This window comes from Oncorhynchus keta, chromosome 10 (genome assembly GCF_023373465.1).
Source record: "Oncorhynchus keta strain PuntledgeMale-10-30-2019 chromosome 10, Oket_V2, whole genome shotgun sequence".
NCBI lineage: Eukaryota > Metazoa > Chordata > Actinopteri > Salmoniformes > Salmonidae > Oncorhynchus > Oncorhynchus keta.
Genome location: NC_068430.1, coordinates 48144180 through 48168995, shown reverse-complemented (window position 1 = coordinate 48168995; position 24816 = coordinate 48144180). Strand labels below are relative to the sequence as shown.

At 40.9% G+C, this 24816-nt stretch overlaps 2 protein-coding genes across 4 annotated transcripts in view; one reads left to right on the top strand and one right to left on the bottom strand.

The window, feature by feature from the left end:
• Positions 1-2693: 2693 nt before the first annotated feature.
• rbpjl (recombination signal binding protein for immunoglobulin kappa J region-like) lies at positions 2694-24749 on the bottom strand. Of its 2 annotated transcripts, none has more exons than XM_035778456.2 (12): positions 24452-24749; positions 22719-22836; positions 18483-18620; positions 18059-18129; positions 17835-17950; positions 13328-13502; positions 12721-12858; positions 12150-12262; positions 10910-11050; positions 10384-10539; positions 9935-10038; positions 2694-3969 (listed from the first exon to the last, which is right to left on the bottom strand). In XM_035778456.2, the coding sequence occupies exons 1-12, from the start codon at positions 24498-24500 to the stop codon at positions 3696-3698; spliced, it is 1593 nt and encodes a 530-aa protein (XP_035634349.1). In that variant the 5' UTR covers positions 24501-24749; the 3' UTR covers positions 2694-3695. The 2 variants fall into 2 exon arrangements, with proteins under 2 accessions (XP_035634349.1, XP_035634351.1); XM_035778458.2 differs by having other exon boundaries at positions 18483-18617.
• The window catches only part of matn4 (matrilin 4), a 48909-nt gene continuing 46615 nt past the window's right edge, over positions 22523-24816 (top strand). For both annotated transcript variants that reach the window (XM_052527234.1, XM_035778455.1), the window contains exon 1: positions 22523-22768. The gene's annotated coding sequence lies outside the window, so the exon portion shown is untranslated. The remainder of the gene's footprint in view (positions 22769-24816) is intronic.

Sequence of the window (24816 nt, the reverse complement as noted above, 5' to 3'; positions counted from 1 at the left end):
CTCGCCACGCCACCTGGTAGGAGCGACCTGTCAGGTAGGACGCAATCCAAGCGTGGGCCGCGCCGGAGATGCCCAACTCGGAGAGGGTGGAGAGGAGGATCTGATGGTTCACAGTATCGAAGGCAGCCGATAGGTCTAGAAGGATGAGAGCAGAGGAGAGAGAGTTAGCTTTAGCAGTGCGGAGCGCCTCCGTGATACAGAGAAGAGCAGTCTCAGTTGAATGACTAGTCTTGAAACCTGACTGATTTGGATCAAGAAGGTCATTCTGAGAGAGATAGCGGGAGAGCTGGCCAAGGACGGCACGTTCAAGAGTTTTGGAGAGAAAAGAAAGAAGGGATACTGGTCTGTAGTTGTTGACATCGGAGGGATCGAGTGTAGGTTTTTTCAGAAGGGGTGCAACTCTCGCTCTCTTGAAGACGGAAGGGACGTAGCCAGCGGTCAGGGATGAGTTGATGAGCGAGGTGAGGTAAGGGAGAAGGTCTCCGGAAATGGTCTGGAGAAGAGAGGAGGGGATAGGGTCGAGCGGGCAGGTTGTTGGGCGGCCGGCCGTCACAAGACACGAGATTTCATCTGGAGAGAGAGGGGAGAAAGAGGTCAGAGCACAGGGTAGGGCAGTGTGAGCAGAACCAGCGGTGTCGTTTGACTTAGCAAACGAGGATCGGATGTCGTCGACCTTCTTTTCAAAATGGTTGACGAAGTCATCTGCAGAGAGGGAGGAGGGGGGGGGGGGGAGGATTCAGGAGGGAGGAGAAGGTGGCAAAGAGCTTCCTAGGGTTAGAGGCAGATGCTTGGAATTTAGAGTGGTAGAAAGTGGCTTTATAGCAGCAGAGACAGAGGAGGAAAATGTAGAGAGGAGGGAGCGAAAGGATGCCAGGTCCGCAGGGAGGCGAGTTTTCCTCCATTTCCGCTCGGCTGCCCGGAGCCCTGTTCTGTGAGCTCGCAATGAGTCGTCGAGCCACGGAGCGGGACGACTCATACAAGTTGACTGTGCCTTTAAATAGCTTGGAAAATTCCAGAAAATGATGTCATGGCTTTAGAAGCTTCTGATAGGATAATTGATATAATTTGAGTCAATTGGAGGTGTACCTGTGGATGTATTTCAAGGCCTACCTTCAAACTCAGTACCTCTTTGCTGGACATCATGGAAAAAAAGAAAAAAAACATCAGCCAAGACCTCAGAATATTTTTTTGTTGATCTCCACAAGTCTGGTTCATCCTTGGGAGCAATTTCCAAACGCCTGAAGGTGCCACGTTCATCTGTACAAACAATAGTACGCAAGTATAAACACCATGGGACCACGCAGTCGTCATACCGCTCAGGAAGGAGACGCGTTCCGTCTCTTAGAGGTGAATGGACTTTGGTGTGAAAAGTGAAAATTAAACAGGTACAAAAGTATCTATATCCACAGTAGAACGAGTCCTATATCAACATAACCTGAAAGGCCGCTCAGGAAGGAAGAAGCCACTGCTCCAAAACGGCCATAAAACAGACAGACTACGGTTTGCAACTGCACATGGGGACAAAGATTGTACTTTTTGGAGAAATATCCTCTGGAGTGATGAAACAAAAATAGAACTGTTGGCCAAAATGACCATCGTTATTTTTGGAGGAAAAAGGGGGAGGCTTGCAAGCCGAAGAACACCGTCCCAACCATGAAGCACAGGGGTGGCAGCATCATGTTGTGTGGGTGCTTTGCTGCAAAAGGGACATGTGCACTTCACAAAATAGATGACATCACGAAGCAGGAAAATTGTGTGGATATATTGAAGCAACATCAGTTAAAGTTATATATATATATATGCCATTTAGCGGACGCTTTTATCCAAAGCGACTTACAGTGATGTGTGCATACATTCTACGTATGGGTGGTCCCGGTAATCAAACCCACTACCCTGGCGTTACAAGCGCCATGCTCTACCAACTGAGCTACAGAAGGACCACAAAGCTTGGTCGCAAATGGGCCTTCCAAATAGACAATGATCCCAAGCATACTTCCAAAGGTGTGGCAAAATGGCTTAAGGAAAACAAAGTTAAGGTATTGGAGTGGCCCTGACCTAAATCCTATAGAACATTTGTGGGCAGAACCGAAAAAGTGTGTGCGAGCAAGGAGGCCTACAAACCTGACTCAGTTACACCAGCTCTGTCAGGAGGAATGGGCCAATATTCACCCAACTTATTGTGGGAAGCTTGTGGAAGGCTACCCGACATGTTTGACCCAAGTGAATCAATTTAAAGGCAATGGTCCCAAATACTAATTGAGTGTATGTAAACTTCTAACCCACTGGGAATGTGATGAAAGAAATAAAAGCTTAAATAAATAATTCTCTCTACTATTATTCTGACATTTCAGGTACAAAAGTATGACACGTTGCTTAAAATATGTACAGTTGAGGTTGGAAGTTTACATACAACCTAGCCAAATACAGTTGTGATCCCAACTGACCCTAAGACAGGGAATACATTTTTACTAGGATTAATTATCAGGAATTGTGAAACTGAGTTTAAATGTATTTGGCTAGGTTGTATGTAAACTTCCAAGCTCAACTGTACATATTTTAAGCAACATGTCACAGTTGTTTGTACACAGGCCTCTCCTGTCCTTACCGAAGATGTGAAGAGAATACCATTGTAATGAAGATGCAGTAAGTACTGCTGTGTCATTTCACAAATAGAGTGCCTTTTGGGTAGTGTAATTTGTCAAAAATAACTATTTATTTCACCTAATTTTAACACTGTCATAAAGAGCACTGTCATGCACAAAGTAGATGTCCTATTATGTCTTAATAAACATGCTTTCCTTGTCAAAAGGTTACATTTAAAGAAAGATTACTACAAAATGTCTATTACAGCTACAGGGTTGACCGTAAAAGGGTTGTGGATTTAATCTTAAATCAGCAATATCTCCCCTTGTGACAGGGGGAATGGGAGCTTTTTGTGTGCAGGGGGGGGTGCAATTTTATGCAACCTTAACAAAAATTATTACTTTTTAATACATTTCTATGGGTAACAGGGTTGTCGTGTACCAGAAAATGTCCAAAAAGAGTAGAAACATCTCACCTGAGGGACACATGTACATCAATTACTAACCACATTATACAAGTAAAAAATCGTTTGAAATTTCTTTCCCAAAGCAACAAAATAACTAGGGCTTGAAAATGATAGTGAAAACTTGGTGAAATCTTGGGGTTAAGTGGGTTAAATTCTTCCTAGAAGTTGGACGTACATGACTTGGGACATGCCAAAATGGGGATTTACAGAGAAAACAAATAACTTTAGTAACTTTACTGCATAGATGTATTTATTTATCCTTAACTAGGCAAGTCAGTTAAGAACAAATTCTTATTTACAATGACAGCCTACCCCAGCTAAACCCTAACCCAGATGACGCTGGGCACATTGTGCGCCGCCCTATGGGACTCCCAATCACAGCCGGTTGGGATACAGCCTCGAATTGAATAAGGGTCTGTAGTGACACCTCTAACACTGAGATGCAGTGCCTTAGACAGCCGCGCCACTCGGGAGCCTCAGGAGCACTATGTATGTATGTGATCCAACTGTTCAATTGAGTGTTTAGCAACATGTACATACATAATTCCTGAGGGACATAAAAAGCACTCTAAAAAAATGCAGGAGGGGGAGTGAATGAGTGCACACCTCAGGAGAAGGGTAAAGAATCATAATCCAGCCCTACTAGCTAGTTCTGCATGAACAAGTGGAAGTTGGTGCGTGTGAACTCTTGGTGGATGAAGTCTATGAGAGTGTCAGACTCTGGGGCATTTTGCAGTGCCCCTCTGGCCTGCGGGGGGGTGTTGTGTTCAGGGGTGTAGGTGAAGCTGAAGGTGCTCCTGTAGATCAGACCATCCAGACGGATGAGGGACAGAGGTACGGTGATGGGGTGCCGCAGCCATCTCCACTCCCCACTGAACACGGAGACGTCTGGAACCACACACAGCATGGACTTTGGTGACCTGCAGTGACACAATAGAGAGGTGAGTCGGCAGCTCTTGTTGTAGATTCCAGGCCCGATCGCTTATTGCTAAATAAGTTGTGGTTTAAATTAGAATTAAAGCAGAGTTGTTTAGAAGAAAATCTGAATGTTTTTTGGATTCAACTTGTTAATCAAAACGTGCTTCTTTTGAAGGATTAGACTGCTTATGGTCTCACCAATACTAGATTAGACAGGGTTTTAGGCCAGGATTCAAAGACAGAGAAACAATGGACTGCAGCGATTTCAGCTCGAGCTGACATCCACCGGACCCACAGGGAATGTGCACATTGTTGCAATTGAAATTGTCTTTAAAAGTTTAGCGCTGTCTTCAAGTCGTTAACTGGATTGAATCCCGGGCTTAATCGCCATGGGTTCTCCAAGAAGCTTGGGCAAACATTTTCAGTTTTGAAACAAATAATAGCAGAGATGGGACCAAGTCACAATTTAGCAAGTCCTAAGCAAGTCTCGAGTCTTACCCTTCGGATCTCGAGTCAAGTCCCAAGTAACAATGGGCAAGTCTCAAGTCAAGTCCCAAGTAACAATGGGCAAGTCTCAAGTCAAGTCCCAGAGCTCAAGTCAAGTCACGTCCCTAATTTTGGGTTTTGAGTCCTCAAGTCAATGGTTAAGTGTTTTATACCAATATCAATGCCATTTTTAAATTCAGGTTATATTTTCTGTTTCCCTTGCACTCGGCCTACTAGTACACTACATACGCCTGCCTACATAATAAACTTCATAGATCATGAGATAAATGGTTGTTGAATCAACATTACCAATAGAAAGGCCATTACCAATAGAAAGGCCATCCAAATTATGATTTACAGCTAGTGTTGATAGTACAGCTACAGTTTGACTGATATTGTGACATTTCCAAATAGAATCAAGTGTTGTTGCTTTCCCCACGCCCACTACATGCGTGTTGAGGGGTCTGTGGTTGGCTGAGAATAAACATTCACAGAAACTCTTGCTCAAGAGTGCATATTTTCAAGTGACAAGTGTTGAGAATATAGGACAGCAGCGGTGCTAGGCAGATCAGAACAGAATTTAACAGTCATTTCCAATATTTTTTCACTTGATTACGTCATTGCCCTTGGTTACATCAGGGTCCAGCTCCAACTGACAGGTTGAATACCTCCCTGCAGCAATGATGTAACCAAGGGAAAAAATCCACAAATGTACTTTTAACACAGTACACCTGTTAATTGAAATGTATTCCAGGTGACTACCTCATGAAGCTGGTTGAGAAAATGCCAAGAGTGTGCAAAGCTGTCATCAAGACAAAGGGTGGCTACTTTGAAGAGTCTCAAATAAAATAAAAAATATATATTTTTTAACTGTTTTGTTGGTTACTACATGATTGCATATGTGTTATTTCATCATTTTGAAGTCTTCACTATTATTCTACAATGTAGAAAATAATACAAATAAAGAAAAACCCTTGAATGTGGAGGTGTGTCCAAACATGTGACTGGTACTGTATATAACTTTTGTCCCCATAGCAGAACATGGGGCTATATATATATATATATGACTATTTTTAGTACATGTAGTGCCTAAGCCATGCCCTTCGACAGACTTAGTAGAAATTGCCAATGGAAAGGGGCCACTCTAGTTTTTTTCATCCAAGATTCTAAGGGAACCCATCCTGGATGGGTTTGGGAGCTTGTCTGCAGAAATAAATAGACATTTACATTTGAGTCAATTAGCAGACACTCTTATCCAGAGCAATTTACAGTAGTGTGGGCATACATTGTCATACTTTTTCGTACTGGTGCCCTGTAGGAATCAAACCCACAAGCCTGCCGTTGCAAGCGCCTTGCTCTTCAAGCTGAGCCACACTGGACCAGGGGGACAGACAAACAAACTATGAGCTGCAATACATCTGACCCACTTTCATATCCATACCATCATTTTGCTAAATTGAAACTGAATATTCACTGCCCTCTTACACCTTACCATTAATTATACAATTAACAAAAATATAAATGCAACATACAATAATTTCCTCGGCATATACATCACTGACAATCTGAAATGGTCCCCCACACAGACAGTGTGGTAAAGAAGATGCAACAGTGCCTCTTCAACCTCAGGAGGCTGAATTCATTTGGCTTGACCCCTAAGACCAAGGTGGTTGATTGAGGTGATTGCGGCGCATGAATGGCACGACAATTGGCCTCAAGATCTCATTTTTTTTGCCAATTGCCATTGACAAAATACAAATGTGTTCATTGTCCGTAGCTTATGCCTGCCCATACCATAACCCAACCACCACCATGGGGCACTCTGTTCGCAACGTTGACATCAGCAAACTGCTCGACCACACAACGCCAAACACACTGTCTGCCATCTGCCCTGTACAGTTGAAACCGGGAATCATCCGTGAAGAGCACACTTCTCCAGCGCGCCAGTAGCCATCGAAGGTCAGCATTTGCCCACTGATGTCAGTTATGATGCAGAACTGCAATCAGGTCAAGACCCTGGTGAGGACTGGCATGTAGATGAGCTTCCCTGAAACGATTTCTGACAGTTTGTGCAGAAATTCTTTGGTTGTGCAAAGCCAGTTTCATCAGCTGTCCAGGGGGCTCTCAGATGACCCTGCAGGTGAAGAAGCCGGATGTGGAGATCCTGGGCTGGCGTGTTTACACTTGGTCTGCGGTTGTGAGGCTGGTTGGACGTAATGCCAAATTCTCTAAAATAAAGTTGGAGGTGGCTTATGGTAGAGTAATTAACATTCAATTATCTGGCAACAGCTCTGGTGGACATTCCTGCAGTCAGCAAATGCATGCTCCCTCAAAACTTGAGACATCTGCAGCAATGTGCTGTGACAAAACTGCACATTGTAGAGTTGCCTTGTGTTTAACCCAGCACAACGTACACCTGTGCAATTATCATGCTGTTTAATTAATCATCTTCTTGATATGCCACACCAGTCAGGTGGATGGACTATCTTGGCAAAGGAGAAATGCTCACTAACAAGGATGTAAACATATTTGTGCACAACATTTGAGAGAAATAAGCTTTTGTGGCATATTTTTTTTCAGCTCATGAAACAATGGACCAACACTTTACATGTTGCGTTGATATTTTTGGTCAGTATAGAATGTGGTGACATAAAAATAGTTATTGCTAAGTAGTTACCCCATCAATTGCCAAAGTAAAAAAAGTTATTTATCTCTATGAAGGCCTGTTATTACAAATCAGTTTTAAAGTACTTTGACAGTATTTCAATCTAAATGAAGTATGGTTTGAAGTGACTGAAATGATTCAGAAAGATATTGGAAAATGATAAGAAAATCACCTGGCAATAATTGTGTATGATGTTCTGTGTAGAAAATTATTGCGGTGCTTTTTTCCCCCAGTCTGATTATGCCTGGTCCTGTCCACTCTCTTCTCTAACAAGTCCTACACAGCTTGTGTTCCTAAGAATCTTAGGTTCCACAGGAATGGGGTCATAATAAGCTTATAGCTCCAACCATTTAAAAATTAGAGCCACATTTGCAGGACAAAAACAGAAAGCCCTCTGTTTATCACAACCACATTCTATTAACGGTTGTATTAAAATTAGGGACACATTTTTATTTTATAAATGTTCACATCTGGTGAAGCGTTTGGGAATGGCGGCAATGACAGTCAGGTTGCCACCCACAATGTAAACTGTAACATTTCCAGCCTACACTTTCTATGGGGATCCAGTTAGCAAGGTAGCGAGCGAGCTTCGACCGTAGGATACTGACATGAGTTCATTTACTTAGGTACCTGTACATAATGAAGGAATGTCAGAATCGCTAATATAGCTAAATGTCTCGTCAGTATCCTAGTATTATAGTATAAGTTTTGTACATTTTGTACATTGTGCTGTTCCGTACATTTGACCTTATTTTAGCGCCCAAAAACAATACTTCCAGGTCAACTTTTATATGAATACCATTGTAAAGCACAATTTCTCCCCTTGCCAGCAAAATCAATGACGACACCTTCATGCTGCCCATCTCTGCATGATTGAAGGCAATGGAGCTCCGCCGGGTCTTTTTAAAATGGTGGGTGGGGAAGCTACTGCGTAATAGTGAAAGAGTGTTGTGTGGGAAAACTGCTTTTTTCACCCGATTTGTCCAACTTATCACCTCTAAAATGTATATAAAACACTATATAATGTCTCATTACATACCTATTTGAAGGTTTGTGTCGAATTTGAATAGGGTTTTTAGGGCAGCGCTAAATTGATCTTCACAATTAAACTGCTGCTGACAGGATTTAGAGTCATGATGGCTCGCAATGATTACACAAAAAACTAACAATTGATTGATTGATGAACTCACAACAAGTAATTAACTTTACAATCACCATTGCTAATTTCTTGTTTTTAGTTTGAGAAAAGGGCTACACCTGGTGGAAAGTGGCTGTATGACACAGAATGAGTTTCATGATGCATGCCGTACATTACGTTGTGACACGTCACAATTTAACATACAGCGTCAGAGGGGTCAGTTTTTACAACTTTACTCCAATATTATTGGTCCATTACCATGTCAATCAACGCTTGAATCGAAACATAATTCACACCGCATTTTGATGCCAATGCAGTCGCTACATTAGTTTTCATTGCAGCCTCGTTTAAATGCAGCGGTTGCGCAAATGTGTACGAATCGGTGTTAATCACGTTACCTAACTAACTAGCTAACGTTAGCTAGCTGAGTCCCAGAAATAGGGGAAAAGTGTAGCTGGCTATGTGGGAACATTGTTTACATTGTGGGTGGCAACGTCTGACTTGTTTCCCCTTTATGATTCTGACATTACTTTGTATGTAGCTAGCTACAGGTACCTATGTCAGTCGCTACTTAGCTATCCTAGTTGCGGTCAAGGCCAGTAGCTAGAACCACATTATCATGTTCTTTACTTTTAATAGTAATAATAATAAGTAGGTAGAAGAATAACTATTTAGAAACTTACTTCTTCAAGGTTGCTCACGGATGCTATATGTATGGGACAGAACCTTGAAAGACGATGACAGCTGCAAATTCACTGGCTGGTGTAAGTGTAGTTAGCTAGCTAACTTGTTGAAGTTTGCTGTGCATATGCCAAACCAGACAAAGTGATTGTTCTGATGGAAGACAAACAAGTGGAAGTGCAAACAAACAATTGCTGCCTTGTAGCCAACATCTAACGTACAATCTCTAAATGCTTTTGGCCATGCATAACTACCTACCTCTCTCCTGTGCATGTCAACATGAGGAGTACCAATTTGATCGTGCGGGACCGGCAGTGGGAGAAATGCAAATCAAAGATGAACTAAAGTTCCTGGCCTTTTTTTCCAAACAGCTCTTAAGCAAAAAAAGGCACGTTCACAATTTCAGAGTGTAATTTTGACCTCAATAGTGTGGAAATGGGGGAAAAAATGTTTTAACCGCACTGCCCCTTTAAAGACCCGGAATACCTATGTACCTGAATACCTATGTACATCACAAAATGGCTACTTTCATATTTGGGTCAAGCTTCTGGGGCTGCATTGTAATCCTACGGCCAAGCCCGATGGGAAAATGTCCTCCAAATGTACATTTCAGAAATGTTTTATTACAAACCAAGTTCTAACGGCCTTGTTGAAATGTAACTCAAAGTCCTGTATACTTGTGCTGTCCCATGTACCACCTGGAGTTCATGTGGTAAAAATGAATGAGAGCGGAAGTTTTAAATATGACTGGGGCCTCTCCAAGTGTTCTTTGGCGTGCTTGTAAGTCTACGTTCACCTGGAAGTGCCATAAAAAGCAACTAAGCAAGACAAACTAAAGTAGGCCAGAGGGCCATTAAGCCTATAATTGAAACAACAAGTTTGCACTGTGCATTTTATATGTGTCCTCCTTTGTAAGGACACCACACTGGTCTGGTTGAGGCATTGCATTTACTTGATTATAGAACAAGAACAGTTACTTGTGAGATTTAAAATGTACCTGAACATAGTTTCTGCCTCCACATTTCCAAACCAAACTTTCAGATGGGGGCCAAAGTTTTCTCCATTTACTTCTAGCATGGCTACGTGTCCTCCACCATTCACCTAAAAGGACACATTCAACATTAATTCAATCAAACCATCATATCAACATTAAACTTATTTTACTACCCTCACACACACACTTCTTATTCTGTAAACTGGAATGATATACCTACAAGGGGAGTCTACCAATAGTAGTAGTTTTAGTACTGTATTATTGTACAGTACTCTTACAGTACTCATTTTCCCCCATCCACATCTCTTAAATGTTACTGTGTGCAATTTACATTAAAAAAAAAAAAATTTGTCGTACTGACAGGAACAGAAAACAAGGCTGATTTGAATCTCTGCAGTTCCTTGTTCCTGAATTGATTTTTTTTGTCAGTTTCAGTAGTGTTAAGACCGCACCTCCAGTCCTGTGATGACAGGTATTGGGCTGATGGCGCCCTGAACGCAGGCCAGGCCCTCACAGAACGTATACTCCACTGCCTCTGTACCGATGATGGTCCAACATGATCCATCGTTCAGCACCTCTCTGCTCTGCTCCCTCAGACTGGATGAGACCTGGGAAGACCCAAGTTAAAAAAGTTAACTCCTCCATGCCCCATTCCCATTGAACCCTGCTCGTAAACCCAGGGCCAGAGGAATAGGTTCAGTGACACTATCCCTTAGCTACTAATTTAGGTATGTGACCTAATTCTGGGCTAAATAATGATTGCGAGTGCTAGCGAGTGTTATAGCATGGACATGTATCATCATGTCCCACAAGTGACATTTTACCTCTCATGAGGGCTTCTTACACTACTGAGTCAAACCGAGCAAAGCCAATACCCAATACCACCCACTATTGCAGGGACCGTGTTGAAAAGCATAATGAGAAGAGAGCAAGCACAGGTTTGGGTCGGCACAATCGTGTGAATTGGGTCATATTAACCTGGTACTGTATGATTCTCTCGTTAGACAGACAGAGGTACATCTGGCTGTTGTCCTTGAACTGAAAGGCACACTTGTGAAGCTGGGAGACGGGCTCGTCCACATCTAGGATGGCGTGCTGCTTGTTCACCTTGCGGATCACCTGGAGGGAATCCAAAAACAACAAGGATCTAACGGAATCCATCATCCTTTTGACACATCGTTGGCCTCCTCTCTATAAAAATAAATATAAAAATAAACAGCGACAATAAGAAATACATGTACTAGTATGAGAGGAATCTAATGGAATCTATATTCCAATAAGACACATAATTGGCTTAATCTCTTTTTAAAATCAACTGGACCTCTATGTACAACATGATAGCTTTGTTAATAACATGGCTTAGATGATGGCTTAGATGATTCCTGCCAGGGAAAGCCAATGTATCATCTTCCCATTATAGATAACCCCTGGCTGGTCCTGAGCTACACGCTTAGACAAAAAATAACCTAAATAGGTTCTTCGGCTGTCCACATCGGCGAACCCTTTGAAGAACCCTTTTTGGTTCCTGGTAGAATCTCTTTGGTTCCAGGTAGAACTCTTTTGGGTTCCATGTAAAACCCTTTCCACAGAGGGTTCAACATGGAACCCAAAGGGTTCTACCTGGAACCAAAAAGGGTTCTTCACAGGAGAACTATGTGGACAGCCAAATAACCCATTTGGAACCATTTTGTCTAAGAGTGTACCAGAGAGAGTAGTCTCAGCACGACTGTGGGCTAGCACTATTTCAGCTCCCTCCAAAGGCCTGAGCTGAACCAAACTGTAAGCAAACACAGTAAACGTGGTGGAGCGCGCTCTAGAGTTTAAATAGCCTCTGCAAAAAAAAAGAAAATCAGCAAATTGCCTCACCTTAAATAACATGTATATGTGTACAATGTAGGTGAATGTTACTCTAAACCATCAGCTGTATTATTCAAACACCAATTTGGGAGTACGTGAAAGGGGTCTGAACAGCAAATTGCCATGAAGGGTTGAAAATAATCCCATCCTATGAAATGAGTAAGACAACAATAACAATAGAATTCTGCTGTACAGCAAACCATATAACATCTGGAAAAACTATAACACGTTATTATATACCCCAATTATGAAATACAGTGGAATTAAGGTGGTCAGACTTCAGACTACTGCAGCTATCAAGGTCTCCAGCATAATGGTACCATTGAGGTGATATCCGATTATATTGCATGTGTGTGTTTACCATGGGGGGCAGGGCCACCCCAGAGTCAGTGCAGACCAGCTGAACCACACAGCCGTAGCAGATGAATCCCTCACACACCGTGAACTCCTCCGAGTCAGCATGCTGGTCATCCACTGCACACACACACACAGACAGACAGACAGACAGACAGACAGACAGACAGACAGACAGACAGACAGACAGACAGACAGACAGACAGACAGACAGACAGACAGACAGACAGACAGACAGATAGAGTTAAAACAATGTAAGTGAATGAATAGCAGTAGGATGAAAACATGAAAAACAGATGAGCCTATGGAGTCTACTTCTGGTGTGAGCTTGATCTTAGTTTTGGGGATCAGATTCCAATCAGAGAAAGGTTGAAAATCCATCTTGGAATGTATTAGCAGATGTTTTTTTATTTCATGATGGAAAACAAATATTGTCCCAGCATTACCACCAGCTAGAAGATTTACTTCTTCCTTTCATAAGGGCTCTGACAAGTCATTCTGCCCACAGCAGTAAAGAGAGAGAGAGAGAGTGTGTAGATGGAGGACTGAGAGACAGTGGTTCAGACAAACGTTCATACCTAGAGTGACTGTAAATGCAGTCCACTGTCTGGCACTGGCTACAAAGGCCCCTCGTTCTACGGCCAGGTAACGTGTGCTGACCGTTTGGGACCGCAAGCGGTTGAATAGAGCCACCCTCGACCCCGTGGAAATGCACACTGCAAATGTATACACACGAAAACATACAGATATGTGTACACACACGAATGCGCACACAAACACACATAGCCGTAGTATGCAGCATGACAAATACATTTCACTTCCACATGTTGCGCATATGTCACATTTCCCTACCTTAAATACATAAATACACACCACAAATAAGCCCATAAATAAGCATACACCATTCTCATTAATGACTGATGCAGCATGACAATTTCCTTTCGCACACAGTGCACACTATGTCACCCCACTTTTGATCTCAGCTGTCAAACCTCTCTGGCGCCTTTCCTTTGGATCTCGCAAGGGGTAGGAGACCACTATGTCAACACAACTGGACTCGTAGTGTGTGCTCCTGGATCATAAGGACACATGTCTGGCCTAATGAGGGAGTGGCAACCTGCACCTCCACTCTAGTCCTACCGTGACCCTGGGGATTGTGGCACCTTAGGATCACCTTTCACTCACAGTCAGCGTTCTTCATAGACTGCCTCTTCTGGGACGGTTTGGAGATAACTTTGATCAGCTTACTGAGGAAGGAGCCAATCTCCTGCCCGTTACCAAGGAAGAGCTTGAGGACCAGGCGAAAGTGCTTCCTTTTGTCTGTGTCAGAGATGTACAGGGACTTGGCGCAGGCAAACATCTGTTATAAAAGAGAAAGCAAACATTCAGAAGTGCCTCATACTTACAGTTACTTACTTCAACTGTTGTAGCCCATCAGAACCCAAAATAGAACACAAGCTTGTTTTACTCCAATGTTTGTAAACAAAATAAATGTAGTGAAACACTATATAACCAAAACATGGTTAAAACTATAATTATTATATCATGGATAGTCAGTCCTTGCATCCATAGCTCTGTCTATGATTTTGAGAGTGTTTAAAGCTGCAATATGTAACTTTTTGGGCGACCCAATCAAATTCAAATAGAAATGTGTCTTATAGATCTGTCATGGAAAACAAATCTAAGAAGCTGACTTTGAAAAGGCTTTTGATAAAGTACGACTGGAATGTATATATAAATGCCTTGAATACAATGGGTTAAAGTTATATAAGTAACCCTAGGTGAAAAATAGTAAATAATGGCTACTTCTAGGAAAGTATTGTCAAGAGGAGTAAAACAAGGTTGTCCACTACTGGCATATCATATTATGGCAATTGAAATGTTAGCTATTAAAATCAGATCCAACAATAATATCAAGGGGCTAAAAATCCAGGGCTTAAATAGAAAAGGTGTCATTGTGCGCTGATGATTCATGTTTTCTTTTAAATCCACAATTTGGATCCCTCCACAGCCTCATAGAGGATTTAGATAATTGTTCTAACCTCTCTGGATTACAATAAAATTATAATAAGTGTACTATATTACGCATTGGATCACAAAAAAAATTGAACTTTCACATTATCGTGTAGTTTACCAATTAAATGGTCTGATGGTGAAGTGGACATACCCTGTATTCATATCCCAGAAGAAAGAAATATAAAGTTAGCAAAAATAAATGTGATTCTACCATGTAAGGAAAATAGCTATCTATTTGTAGAAAAATCACCTTGATTAACTCATATCCTAGTTTAGCTCTTTGCTTATGGCCCTGCGTACACCTAAAAACATTTTTTATATTTTTTGTTATATGAGCAAAAAATATTCAATTTTATTTGGAACGTCAAGCTAGACAAAATTAAACAGAGCTATTTATATAATGAATATTAATTCGGAGGGCAGAAATGATTAAATATTAAAGCATGAGACCTCTCACTAAAGGCTTCAGTAATACAGAATCTATACTTAAATGCAAAATGGTTCTCTAGTAGATTAGTAAGAATGGCTCCCCCTGTGCTCATGAATGGACTTTTTCCCTTTATTCAGATTTCAACCTCTCACTTTGAAATAATTTCCAAAATATCGCTATATTTAAAACAAGCAACAGAAAGTTGGTTGCAATTTTAGTTTAATCAACCAGAAAAGATGGAACAAATATTCAAAAAAATATTATGGTTAAACTCAAATATACTAATTGATAAAACATATTTTGGGAATAAATGTTTAAAAACTGTATAATATTTGTAAATGATATCATAAATAGGACTGGTGGAGTTATGTCACACAAAGCTAACAAAAATCTATGGAAGTGTCTGCTCTATCGAAAAATAATTGCAGCATTACTGCAAAAATGAAAGAGGAAACTGGAAGGGGGGGAAAGTTAGGAACTTGTTTGTCATCTCTGCATTAAAGACCAAAATTCTTTAAAGAAAATTGTGATAACTAAAAAAGTATACCAGTTTCATTTAAGGACAAAAAAAGAAACAGAGTACACATTGCAAAATAGTTGGGAAGATATTTTCGATGTACCAATTACATGGCACATAGTTTATAAACTGATAAACAAAACGACGCCAGATTCAAAACTTTTTCAATTTAAATGATTATACAACATTCTTGCAACCAATAGAATGTTATATACTGTCCATATGTGACTAGTTTCAGTAAACTAGGCGTATACCATGTGTCACTACTTCACAGGAGCGCCCTTTGAATGTAAACTTAAAAAAAAAATCAAAATGCAGAAATGCCTTCTGGAACATGTGAACAAATGTGTATGCCATCTGTAAATATGAATATATTTAATAAATTATGAGCCTGATTAGTTTAGCCATGGAAAAAGACAGCAACCTCCCACTAGCCATGATTGACTGAGGTAATGAGTGGGCTGGACATGCCGAGAGATGAGTTCGGATTGGTCTGCCATGTAGCCTGCTTCTGTCTATAATATGAGCTGGTCAGTATGTGTAGGTAATTCTTTCTAACGCATCTTTTTTGAAAGATATCACATAGTAGAACTGCATAAGAGTTGCTCTCCACTTTCTGGAGGACCAAGTTGAAATCATTGGAATGCCTGGTGGAATTAGAGTATGATACCTAAGGAGATGGAGAAAATTCTGGTGTTTGATTGCAAATATGCAGATTGATTCGAAATGAGAACACACAGAAGGCTGTTGTATAAAACATCTAGATTACATCTTCTAACTAAGGGCACCCATGGCATCCATGACAGAGAGGGAGAAGCGTTCATCCATGTAGGGTAAGAGAGTCTAGCTATTACACGTTTTTAATTTAGTCAGAAAGTACTTTTCTTTTGAAGTTAAAGTGTACTGTTAGCTAGCTACCAAACATTAGCTGGCTGGCGTGTATGGTCTGTGTCCGTAATTTGTGTATGATCTGTGTCAGTGTATAGTCTGTGTCGTTAATATTATTTGTATCTCAGAGCCATTTGCATTGCAAGTTATAGCCTAATGGTAGCTAGCTAACATTGAACCTGGTTGGTTAGCTACCTGCAAATTCATGCAGGATAGTAACGTTATGAGTTGGGATTATGGTTCATTGTTTAGCTAGCTAGCTCCATGTCTAAACAAGACTCCACTATGCAAGTACCTATTTCAATATAATTTTTATGATGTCACTGTGACAACTGTCGATAGACGGAGCTGGTAAATTCGCTCTGGCTATTTATTCTGATTTCAAAGCACTCTTGTCTGAGTGTGCAAAAGCACAGAATAACTGACAAATTTACGAACACTCAATACCCATTAAATATGGCCAGTGTCAGTAAACATTGGTAAAAAAGTGTAATTAAATTGTTGCCAGCAGCACAGTTGCAGTCACTGGATAACTGGATAACATAAAAACAGCCTAACCAGCTTTGCTAAGGCAAGTAAAATGGTCAGAGTGAGCTGTTTTCTCATTTGTGTCTGGAACTAGCGAGCCAACACCCGCCAGTTAGCTTGGGTGCTTGACTGCTATTGTTGGGTCAGAACGCTTGGATCAACCCTACATTTCAGCCTGTGTCCAGTATGCGCTCTGAATTTACGAACAGCCAATCTGACAACTCTCTGAATTTACGAATGCCCAGGGCACACTCTGGCACTCCAGATTAAAATTTACGAACACCCCTAGAATAAACCAGCCTTTAGTCTTGACATTTTTGGTTGTTTAGTACATAGCCTCACATGTGAATCATTAAAGAGATGGGTATAAGCTAAAGCTGAAAAGGGTGTGAACGATGCTGAATGGGTGTAGACAAAGAAAAGCTCCCCAGTAGACGCCGCACAAGTCCTCAACTGGCAGCTTTGTTAAATGGTACCCACAAAACACCAGTCTCAACGTCAACAGTGAATAGGCGACTCCGGCCTTCCTGAGCGGTATGACGGCTGCGTAGTCCCATGGTGTTTATACTTGCGCACTATTGTTTGTACAGATGAACGTGGTACCTTCAGGCGTTTGTAAATTGGTCCCAAGGATGAACCAGACTTGTGGAGATCTACACATTTTTTTCTGAGGTCTTGGCTGATTTTTGATTTTCCCATTATCGTTTTCAGGGATTTTCCAAGCTGTTTAAAATGCACCGTCAACTTAGTGTATGTAAACTTCTGACCCACTGGGATTGTGATACAGTGAATTATAAGTGAAATAATCTGTCTGTAAACAATTGTTGGAAAAATTATTTGTGTCATGCACAAAGTAGATGTCCTAACCAACTTGCCAAAAGTATAGTTTGTTAACAAGAAATTTGTGGAGTGGTTGAAAAACAAGTTTTAATGACTCCAACCTAAGTGTATGTAAACTTCAGACTTCAACTGTATATACACACCAGTACCAGTCAAAAGTTTGGACACACCTACTCCTTTAGGGTTTTTATGTATTTATACTATTTTCTACATTGTAGAATAATAGTGAAGACTTCAAAACGATGAAATAACACATATGGAATCATGTAGTAACCAAACATTTTTGAAACAAATCAAATTATATACCGATTCCAGTTACAGGTTTTTTGTAACCAGATGACATGTAATCAGTTACTCCCCAGCCCTGTCTTGAGTCTTGAGGTTGGGCTGGAAACACAGGAGGCCATGTGTTTGTCATAAAATGGGAGACCCCTTTCACCTTGATATATTTTGATTTCGATTCCCCCTCTCACCCTGGCATCAGGCAGGTCCTCGAAGGCTAGTTTGGAGGTGTCTGCCTGGGTCACACAGGAGCTGTCCAGGCCCATATAACCATAGAGTCTGTAGCAGGAGTCCCCTGCACCAGTGGCTGGGTAGGATTACAGAGCTTAAATCAGATCATGTAGTACAGTACTTTAATTGCTTACTGGATAAATAAATGCCAAATGTGTGGGGGAACATGTATCCTCGGGCTCACCATTCAAAACATCTTGTTTCAGTTTCCATCCTGAGCCACTGATGTAAACACAAGGAGGAGGGCAGAAGAACCTATTGTATGTAGACACACAATGTTCCTTCATACCATACAACAAGCAACTGCAATCTGGCTAAGGCTAGTTTGCTGACAATCTAACCCAATAAACTCCCTGCATGTATCACCGACATCAGTGTGCTAGCTTAGCATATAGCGCTGCCCCCCTTAACATTCCTCTGACTGAGCTTGAACAAGGGTCCTCTACCTCGTAAAACACACGTGACCACCCGCTTTTCAACATGCGAATAGCTCCATTGAAGACATTTCAAGCTAGCTGTGGAGTGAGGTTACGTTACGTTCTTAACTCAATTACACATGTGTCATGATGACATGACCATGTTAAGTCTATTGGGCCTTGTCGACTTACCGTTTCTCATTGCCATATGATTTCTGGGCGACCTTTGCATGGAGTATTCGCACAGATTGGTCAGGGGGAAACTGCAGATACTGTCTCACTGACTCCCTGGTCACTCTGGGCATTGGAGAGAAACTTTGGTCCAATCTGCTGAATGAATATAAAATCAATTAAAAAGAGACAAACTCTGCATTGTTGTTCCTCTTTTAGAAGAGTGACATTACGAAAATGTTTGACATTTCTTAAAATGTAGAGTACTACTCAGAATTCAAGATTTTGCCATCATTTCCCGATCATTTCAACAGCTATACAATCCCATAATTGATTTAGGTGAACATATTAAAGTAAAAGAACAAATTAGCCTACCATTATAAAAAACTATTATCACTTTCTTTCTTGATTGCCATTGACGGGAAGTGTGGGTTTAAAGGGATAGTGCGACATTTTGGCAATTATTCCCCTTTTCTACTCACCCAGCGTCAGATGAACTCATGGGTACCATTTTTATGTACCTGTATGCAGTTTGAAGGAAGTTGAAGGTAGTTTCGCAAGTCATTGCTAACTAGCATTAGCCCAATGACTGGAAGTCTACCAGAACAGATAGAATGATGACTCTGGGTAAGTAGAAAAAAGGCTTAATAGGCAAAATGTTGCAGTATCCCTTTAATTGACATGCCTTCACTCCAAGATATTCTGGACCCACTATGCTATTATTAATCATATTCCCAAAGGAGTAATATAGGTACCTGGCAAAGGAAGAAGGTTACAATGTATACAACAAAATGCTGAAGATAGTTTCCACTATAATGTTAGGTGTGCATACGGGTAGAAGAGAGAAAGTGGATGTTTTAATTCCTGAACAATGCAGTGGCAGGAACCCTCTTCTCTACTAGACTACGGGATACAGTAAAAGCTCTCACTTTCTCTTACTCTCTCTCTTGCACACACACACACACACACACACACACACACACACACACACACACACACACACACACACACACACACACACACACACACACACACACACACACACACACACACACACACACACACACACACACACACACACTTGATCCTCTTGCTAACAGACATAATTGCATTCCTTTCAGTACACAGTCCATGGAGTGATCAAATCAAATAACATTTTATTTGTCACATGCTCTGAATACAACAGTGAAATGCTTACTTATACAAGCCCTTAACCAAAAATGCAGTTAAGAAAAAATTAAGTGTTAAGAAAAAATACAAAATAACAGTAACAAATAATTAAAGAGCAGCAGTAAAATTACAATAGCAAGGATATATACAGGGGGTACCGGTACAGAGTCAATGTGCGGGGGGTAATTGAGTTAATATGTACAGTACCGTTCAAAAGTTTGGGGTCACTTAGAAATGTCCTTGTTTTTTGTCCATTAAAATAACATCAAGTTGATCAGAAATACAGTGTAGACATTGCTAATGTTGTAAATGACTATTGTAGCTGGAAACGGCTGATTTTTACTGGAATATCTAGATAGGCGTACAGAGGTCCATTATCAGCAACCATCACTCCTGTGTTCCAATGGCACGTTGTGTTAGCTAATCCATTTTGTCATTTTAAAAGGCTAATTGATCATTAGAAAACCCTTTTGCAATTATGTTAGCACAACTGAAAACTGTCATCCTGATTAAAGAAGCAATAAAACGGTCCTTCTTTAGACTAGTTGAGTGTCTGGAGCGTCAGCATCAGGGTTTGATTTACAGGCTTCAAATGTCCAGAAACAAAGTCTTTGTTCTGAAACTCATCAGTCTATTCTTGTTCTGAGAAATGAAGGCTATTCCATGTGAGAAATTGCCAAGAAACTGAAGAGCTCGTACAACGCTGTGTACTACTCCAATCACAGAACAGAGCAAACTGTCTAACCAGAATAGAAATCATCTGCAATATATTCTGTTCTTATACATTAAATCTTCCTTCACCCATAAGGTGACGAGATATAAAACACTTGTTTTTACAAAATGTCCAAAATGTTCTTGCTTAATTAACAACATGCTGCCATCAGAACAAAGACTAACTAAATAGCACTGCACAGCTCTCTGAACAAAGATTTGAGAATTCTCTTTCCAATAATCATCGCCAGCTTCCAATTGGCTCATTCATTCCCCCTCCTCTCTTCTGTAACTATTCCCCAGGTCGTTGCTGTGAATGAGTATGTGTTCCCAGTCAATTTACCTGGTAAAATAAGGGTTAAATGAACAATAAAATTAATAAAAATGTTCTAAGGAATAATGAGAGAGAGAGAGAGAGAGAGAGAGAGAGAGAGAGAGAGAGAGAGAGAGAGAGAGAGAGAGAGAGAGAGAGAGAGAGAGAGAGAGAGAGAGAGAGAGAGAGAGAGAGAGAGAGAGAGAGAGAGAGAGCACTATTTTCTTATTAACCACGGGGCTAGGGCCATAGAATGTGCTCTTATAATGTGGTGTGTTGAAAAGGTTATCTGATACGAGTGGTAGGGTGGACATATAGACGGATAAGAGGGAAAATAAACCAAGGACACCGGTTGTGAAGATGGAGGACCCATAATTGGTACTGACACACTCTTGCTGAGGCTATTGTGCAGACGACCTAAGTGAAAGAGTTCCTTGTAAATTCCCAGAGGTCAAACTAGACAATCAAAGACACTGTGAGAAAATCCAAGATGAGTGCTTAGATAGCAGATCAGTATAATACAATTGGGACATGAACACACTGGATAACAACTGTCAATCACTGGCAAACCCATAAGCCAAACAATTAAAAACACCCAAGTTTTCCCACTGACTGTACCAGTGGAATATGTTCAGTTTTATATGCTGGCCTCAGTTTCTATAGACATAGCTATTGATGTTAAAATGTCTCATAGAATTGACACACTAACTTCACTGTCATTTCCCCATTCCTTTAGGCTTTAAAACGGCCAATCCGCAGTTGCGATATCCATTTTTGGACATTCATTAATCATTTGTACCCATTGATTCTATTAATATAACCTATAAAACCTATACATAACTGTCATTCGGTAATCAGAATCCAATATAAAAGTAAATGTAAACACTGTATAGCCTCAAAACATGGTGAAAATTATACTTTTGAGATCATGAATGGTCAGTTTTGGCATCCATATATGAATTTGAGAGTGGTTACTTTTTTCCAGCCTCATCCTTCAGCTTTTCCCCGAAACAGTGCTTATGCTTTGTTATTGTTTCAACAGCGGATAACCCCTATAAGAGGTGACTGGGGCTCTTATTTGACCCTGGTTTCACTGTGTCAGGGGTTTAAAATGAGACATTCTCCACAGTGTCAGGAGCACAGACGTACTGGTATTTCCCACCATGCTCACATAAGGACTTAATACACCCCAGCAGTCACACAAACTAAGCCAAATCTATGCAAATGTACTTTTATTGTTGTTATTGTTAAGTTGTTGATTATAAAAAGCGCAGTCTATTATTACAACTTTCGAAATGCCATAAATGCTACACATTTTATTAATGCTAAATGCAGTGGTGTAAAGTACTTAAGTAAAAATACTTTCAAGTACTACTTCAAAAGTTTTGTTTGGTATCTGTACTTCACTTTAATTATATATTTTTTTGACTACTTTTACTTCACTACATTCATAAAGAAAATAATGTACTTTTTACTCCATACATTTTCTGTGACAACTAAAAGTACTTATTTATACTTTTACTTTTGTTACTTCAGTACATTTAATCAATTACATGTACTTTTGATACTTAAGTATATTTTAAATCAAATAAAATCAAAAGTAGTATTTTACTGGGTTAAATTCACTTTTACTTGGGTAATTTTCTATTAACGTATCTTTATGTCAATTTGGTACTTTTTCCAACAATGGCTAAGTGTACCCAACTTTTATTTACTAACGTAATAAGCTCAATTTTTTGTAGCCTATTCTACACTGTACATAAGGCACAAGAGCATCCCAGTCCTGGCATGCGTCCCCAGCTGTTCATATTTCAAAGGTGGGTGGGGTCTACACTTCAACTCTCATTCCCTGGTTTTTAATACCTGCACGAGCTTCGGCTCCTTCATTCCATGACAAAATAATTATTGAGACCAGGCTTAACAACCGCACAACATAAAAGGACGATCTCATTTTTCCCTGCTTGGTGACTTTGGAGAGGCTTGGATACCACTGCTTTTGCACAGACATTTTGTGAGTCACAGTGGGAGTTTCGTGTGTGTGGAAGTCGCATTTACCGCAGTACCTGTTCCATTCCGGCGGCCGAGGTTCTGTCCTACCCAGCACCGTCGCCAGGTGAGTTAGCGAATCCCAGGGTTGGTACGTGTGGGCGGTGTCCAAGGAATCCATTGTCTGCAATGATGCTGAAAATGTAATGGAGAGAGTGCGTTTGTGTCATTTGTCAGTATTCACTGAGTCTGTCTCCGTCTATATAGATCAGTGTATATTTAAAATAAGAAAACAAACATGTGTTTTGTTTTGCTACTCGTCTATAGGCTAATAAATCGCTTGGTTAACCAGGCAACATGACCCAGTGAGGAAATGCCTGTCTGATCCTTCATTAGTGCCGCTGTGGGATTTTTTTTTAGGTGTTCTAATGTCGTTTCTGATTTTGCCACCATAGGGTAGTAATATAAGTTGCCAAAATGCAGTCTAGACCTGAGGTGTAGCTCATTTATACAGAGCCATACACTCTTAGAAAAAAAGGTGCTATATAGAACCTAAGGTGGTTCTTTGGCTGTCCCCCACACCTTTGAAGAACCCTTTTTGTTCCAGGTAGAACCTTTTCCACAGAGGGTTCTACTTGGAACGCAAAGTAGTTCTACTTGGAACCCAAAAGGGGTCTCCTATGGAGACAGCCGAAGAACCCCTTTGGAACCCTTTTTTCTAAGAGTGTATTATGAAAGTCAAACTTAATTGATATGACATATGTTTTGTAGTAGTAGAAATAGTAGCAGTAGTTGCTGGTAGACTATATCTGTTTATGCTGGACTAGATGGTTGTCTTTTGGAGAGTTCCTGGGGATGTTGAGGAATTAGAAAAATCAGTATTTGCCAATCTAATTTGATGAAATGCTATTATTAAATTGAAACATATACCTTAAACAACACTTGGCTTACACTATATTATTTAGTAGGAATGCAATATTTCAAAACGACCATCAAACAGGATAATATACAACAAACCAACATCTCAAAAAATGCCTTCTTTACCATCTGGTAACCAACTCAACATTGTGTACTGTAGAGTGAGACTATGTGGAGGGTGCTGACTGGCTGTATTTGCTTGGTGCACAGTGGCTGCCTGGAGGTGAGGAGGTTAGGAGGCAGGAGAAACTGCTAACAGTAGCAAAGTCCACATCTGCTTCCAATCGAGAAAGAACAAGAAGCTGCTGTGTCTTAATCTGAATATGGGCTCAAGCTGTCACTCAACTCCCTATCAGCCACATAACTGCTCTCTTCACTCATTCCCGAAGGTGTCGCTCACTTTCCCGGTCTCTTCCTCCCTCTCTCCCCATTCCACTCCCACCTCTCTCTCCCCTCTACCTTGTCACTTCCTCATTTGCTTTCTTTCAGCCTCTCCCTTGTGCCTGAGCTCCCTGTCAAACTCAAACTGTGAAGAATGTTTTAACTGTCAGGACTTAATATCTTGGACATCCTTCGGGTTAAGCAGATTTTTCTATGTAGAGCATAAACAGATATCCCATAGAGAAATGTGGGCCTACAGCTAACTCGCAGCATGCCCACTCTCTCCCTCCATATCCCCCTCCTTATTTCCCCCCTCTCATCTCCCCTAGCCGCAGGTAGACGTTGCTCTTAGGCACAGATCTAGGGATAGCTCAGTCCTCACAAATCCTGATCTTGATGATTACAGGGAAAACGCAAAACAATGACCTTCATTTGTTTTATTTTTTGGGCAACCCATCTGGCTTATCCATTCCTCCTTCTATGTGGCTTATTCTGGAGCTGGTTCACTTACCTTCTCGCCTCTCTTCCCCAGTTTCTGTCTCCCCGACGAGGCTCTGCATGGTCTGGTAGCAGTGCTAAACCTGAAAAGAGGAAGTCCTTTTGTAGCTACACCATGAATGTCCCAACAACAGGGGTTCTGCTGCTACTGTGCTTTACTTCCTCGGAGAAGCCACTCCGCTCCATTCAATACAGCTCTGCCTGTGAATTCACTGTGACTCACTAATATGGATACTGTGTGTTAGCGCTAATGGTAGTGTGTTACTGTTACCCTCACCCCTTTCTCCATTCTGGATCTCTTATTCCAGTGGCAGTGTGTCTGTGTCTCCGTTTGTTTGTATTGCGAGATAGTCACCTGTTTCTCAGGTACAGGGTTCT

Excerpts from the sequence above, each read along its gene's own strand:
- rbpjl (XM_035778456.2), bottom strand. The coding sequence starts at position 24,500 with ATGCAGAGCCTCGTCGGGGAGACAGAAACTGGGGAAGAGAGGCGAGAA. Across the intron at positions 17,951-18,058 it reads GAAACAAGATGTTTTGAATG|CCACTGGTGCAGGGGACTCC; the intron begins GTGAGCCCGAGG and ends AATCCTACCCAG. Across the intron at positions 13,503-17,834 it reads AGGACCTGCCTGATGCCAGG|ATGTTTGCCTGCGCCAAGTC; the intron begins GTGAGAGGGGGA and ends CTTTTATAACAG.